Here is a 4,483-nt window from a genome sequence, read left to right on the forward strand (position 1 = left end):
CCGGCCCCAGCACACGAGGGAGGAGCACAGCAGCCTCCCTGCACCGCTCTGGTCCATTTTCCAACAGAAAAAGCAGAAGATGTTTGCACCGAGGGGCCCCTGGCTCCCAACTTCAGAGGATTCCCAGCTTCTTCATGGTCCGCCAGCGATCCTTGATCATCACCGAGGTGCGGTTCTGGAAGGGGTATTTCTGGCAAATGGCCTTCCATCTCCCTTCTCCAAACTTCTTCACACCCTCCTTGATCCACTCGCTCTCCTGTATCGTCCATTTCTACAAGAGAGCAGGGAGGCAGCGTGCAGTGAGCGCAGGGCGCAGCTGAACCACGCAGAGAACCGCCCTGTGACCCCTCCTAGCGCGGCGGATTCCCTTTATCATCTGTGCCATGCCAGGGAGGGAAGGCAGAGCTGTCCTGGCAGCAGCACAGCCAGCACCTGGGGATCCCTCTGCTGTCCATGTGCTCTCTTAGCTGGTACAAACCAGAGAGGTGCTGAGCCCCAGCAGGAGCCTCCCAAAGCTGGTCACGTAAGAGAGAAATTACCTTTGATGCGACAGCACGCAGCGGATACAAAGTACTCACGGCCTAGGCCCTGCCTAACAGTGCACAGGGAGGGTGTTAAAAATCACCATCTAAAAAATAATCACCATCTAAAAGAAAAAATAAATCACCATCTAAAAAGAAAAAATAAATCACCACCTAAAAGGAAAAAAATCACCACCTAAAAGGAAAAAAATCACCACCTAAAAGGAAAAAAATCACCACCTAAAAGGAAAAAAAATCACCATCTAAAAGGAAAAAAAATCACCATCAAAAAAAAAAATATATATCACCATCTAAAAAAAATAATCACCATAAAAAAATCACCATCTAAAAAAAAAAATATATATCACCATCTAAAAAAAATAATCACCATAAAAAAATCACCATCTAAAAAAAATAATCACCATAAAAAAATCACCATCTAAAAAAAACCCCACAAAAAAGTCACCATAAAAAATTCACCATAAAAAAAATCACCATTAAAAAAATCACCATCTAAAAAAATAGTGATCAAGGTCAGGTCTGCAGTTCCCCTGAATTTCTGTACTGGAGGGAGAAAGTGAAATACCGGCGGAAAGCCGTTACCGGGCCCAAGTGCTCCGTGGTGCACAGCAGCAGCAGGAGCCAGCAGCTGCCTCCCCACAGGCGAGGGGGAGAGGTCCCAGCACCAGACCTGGCGCCTCTGCCAGTGGCAGCTGCTGTACACGTGTCCCTCACCTGAACGTGTCCCTCACCTGAGTGAGACTCTGAGCGTCTCCAGCCCGCGGGGAACTCGGCACACCCGGATCTGACCCGGCGCCCGGTGTGTGGGACACGCGCAGCTTCAGCAGCCGCCCAGCTGGGCTGCTCAGGGGAGACTCCAGCCAGCTCCAGCCAGCTCTGTGACTGCAACGACCCGCACAGCCCGATCGACCCGGACACTGCACACAGCAGCCTCGGGAAGCACCAGCTCCCAGCCCGGCCTGGGGGCTTCTCGTGAAGCAGAGCAGCGGCCCGGCCGGCCGCGGTGAACCGCAGGCTGCTGAGGAAGCAGCGATCCTCACCACCCACCCCAGAGTCTGCTCTTCCCCAGGGACACGTCCTGACCTCAGACCTGACTGTGAGGGCTGAAGGGCTCCACGTTACCTGTTTCTTGGAACCGAAGATGGTCGTGTTGTGGCTGTTGGTCCCCAGTGACGCTGAAAAACAAGGCAAGAGGATCAGGTCACACTGCACCGTCACGCGGGAGGCACAGACCTCCCCTGGAGACTGCCCCGGGCTCAGCTGAGAGCGTCCTGTGACAGAGACTAAAACCAAGTCCCTCTGTCCCCCCCGTTTCTGCAGCCACAGCACACACAGTGTCTCCATTTCACGCATGTCTGTGAAAGCTTTTTTCCTGTTTTGTTTTGAACGAGCCAACGCGTCAGGAACAGGGATATCCACGCGGGATGCAGCTAGGCTGGATGTTGAGGCTGGAATTAGACATCCATTGTCCACTCCTTCTACCAGCTGAGCTGTGGATCAGCTGCAAAGGAACTGGACTGGAAAACTGACCTGGCTGCAGAGGTAAATGTGACCTTCAGTTCATCACACTGGAGTGGGAACAGGGCAAGAGCTCCATTTCCACTATTTCATAGAATGGTTTGGGTTGGGAGGGACCTTAAAGCTCATCCAGTCCCAACCCCCCTGCCAGCAGCAGGGACACCTTCCACTAGACCAGGTTGCTCAAAGCCTCATCCAACCTGGCCTTCAACACTTCCAGGGAGGAGCAGCCACAGCTTCTCTGGCCAACCTGGGACACTGGCTCACCACCCTCACACCAAACAATTTCTTCCTCACATCTCAGCTCCATCTCCCCTCTGCCAGTTTAGAGCCATCACCCCTTGTTTTGTCATTAACTGCCCTTGGCCAAAGTCCTTCCCCAGCTTTCTTGTAGCCCCTTCAGGTACTGGGAGGCCACTATAAGATCTCCCTGGAGCCTTCTCTTCTCCAGGCTGAACAGCCCCAACACTTTCAGTCTGTCCTCGTAGGAGAGGTGCTCCAGCCCTCAGATCATCAATTTTCCACCCTGTGAGCTGAGCATGATTGGCCTGCAGCTCAAACAGAAGTTTTTGGCATGCATTTCAGGTCAGACCTACAAAGAACACCTATCTCAGAGTTGGGCAGGTTCCTATTTATTTTCTTGGGCTTTTAGGATTTCTAGTTTCAAAATTCAGTCACACAGCAGACAGCAAAACATCCATGAATGAGCCCCAGAGCCAGGACTGTCATCAGTGAACACCTGCAACAGGGGCTCTGTTCTCACCTGCATCCGAGAAGAGCTCATCCTCCTCACTCCAACTGTCCTTTTCTTCCTCGCCGTAGGAGCTGTTCCACCTTCCCTGGAAGGACCTGAAAGCAGGCAAGCATTCACTGTGGCTGCTGCTCAGGGAGGATATTTTAGGGGGAGAAGGTTCAGGGTCACCTGGAGCACAGCAGCAAGCCTGTGATGAGTGCACAGTGCAGAGAAACACACCCATAAAGCGAGGTATAAACACCCCACCACTCCCCCGCTCCCCTCCAAGGGGGGATGAACCCTGGGGAGCCCCTACATGAAGGTACAACACGTGACAAACTCAAACACGCGTGCAGTGCTGTGTTTTGTGGCCAAAAACAAGCAGCTGGGCATGAAGCACACAGTTAAACACCCAGAGCAAACAGACACACACAGCTGGACTGCCCAGGCCTTGGTGTACAGCACAGACTGGCCAACAGCTCCGGGGAAAGGCCCCGATTCTCCTCAAGAAACATTTAATTCTTATTGTTTCAGCACTATCAACCGAGCTACAAAGGCCTCTCTGTGAGATCAGTGCTGTCACCTGCTTCCCAATCCTCAAGCACCAACTTGGGAGGTGAAATTGTGTTAAAAAAATCCCCCAAAAACCAAAACAGCTTCCAAAGGTTCACCCTGGGCTGCCACATCCCATGCAACTGAAGCCATTTGTGACCATGGGACAGTAACTGTTCTCTGTTCTCACGTGCAGCTCTGCTGCCAAACGCCTCTTTCCTGCACAGAAACATTCGAGAACCAGCAGAGATGTGCAGGATCAGATCTGCAGAGGTGTCACAGCAGCACTGCTGCCACCCGCCCTGACACACACGGGCTTCAGCACACGGCACCCACCCAGACAGGAAATCACTTCCCAAGTGAACTGGGAACCAACTTCACAGAATCCCAGACTGGTCTGGGTTCAGAGGGACCTTAAAGTTCCTCCAGTCCCAACCCCCCTGCCATCAGCAGGGACACCTTCCACTAGACCAGGTTGCTCAAAGCCTCATCCAACCTGGCCTTCAACACTTCCAGGGAGGAGCAGCCACAGCTTCTCTGGCCAACCTGGGACACTGTCTCACCACCCTCACACCAAAGAATTTCTTCCTCACATCTCAGCTCCATCTCCCCTCTGCCACTTTCAAGCCATCACCCCTTGTTCTCTCACTCCCTGCCCTTGTCCAGAGTCCCTCCCCAGCTTTCTTGTAGCCCCTTCAGGTACTGGGAGGTCACTAGAAGGTCTCCCCGGAGCCTTCTCTTCTCCAGGCTGAACAGCCCCAACTCTCTCAGCCTGTCCTCACAGCAGAGCTGCTCCAGCCCTCGCATCATCCTGGTGGCCTCCTCCAGTAGCTCCATGTCCTTGTGCTGTTGGTGGCCCCAGCACTGGAGGCAGCACTGCAGGTGGGGTCTCAGGAGAGCGGAGCAGAGGGGCAGAATCCCCTCCCTCCACCTGCTGCCCACGCTGCTCAGTAAAATTCCCAGCTGACTCTAGGAAGTGGACAAGATGGGGAGGTGGAAAACCCTCCTCAGTATCATCTCTGACAATCAGTTTAACCCTGAGCACAACACACCAGCAAGGTGACTGAGAGATGTCACCACCAGCTGCATCGACACCAGCTGCCCTGCAGAACATCCCTGCCTGCAGCTGCTCTCCTGC

General features: G+C 53.2%; 1 protein-coding gene across 1 annotated transcript in view; it reads right to left on the minus strand.

The window, feature by feature from the left end:
• Nucleotides 1-112: 112 nt before the first annotated feature.
• TERF2 (telomeric repeat binding factor 2) overlaps nucleotides 113-4,483 on the minus strand; it is a gene marked incomplete at its 5' end in the record, with an annotated part of 6,988 nt that continues 2,617 nt past the window's right edge. Inside the window, 3 exons of the mRNA XM_010169961.1 lie at nucleotides 113-271; nucleotides 1,665-1,717; nucleotides 2,824-2,909. Coding sequence (XP_010168263.1) covers nucleotides 113-271; nucleotides 1,665-1,717; nucleotides 2,824-2,909 — 298 coding nt within the window. The remainder of the gene's footprint in view (nucleotides 272-1,664; nucleotides 1,718-2,823; nucleotides 2,910-4,483) is intronic.

This window comes from Antrostomus carolinensis, unplaced genomic scaffold (assembly GCF_000700745.2).
Source record: "Antrostomus carolinensis isolate BGI_N321 unplaced genomic scaffold, ASM70074v2 scaffold22456, whole genome shotgun sequence".
Taxonomy (NCBI): Eukaryota; Metazoa; Chordata; class Aves; order Caprimulgiformes; family Caprimulgidae; genus Antrostomus; species Antrostomus carolinensis.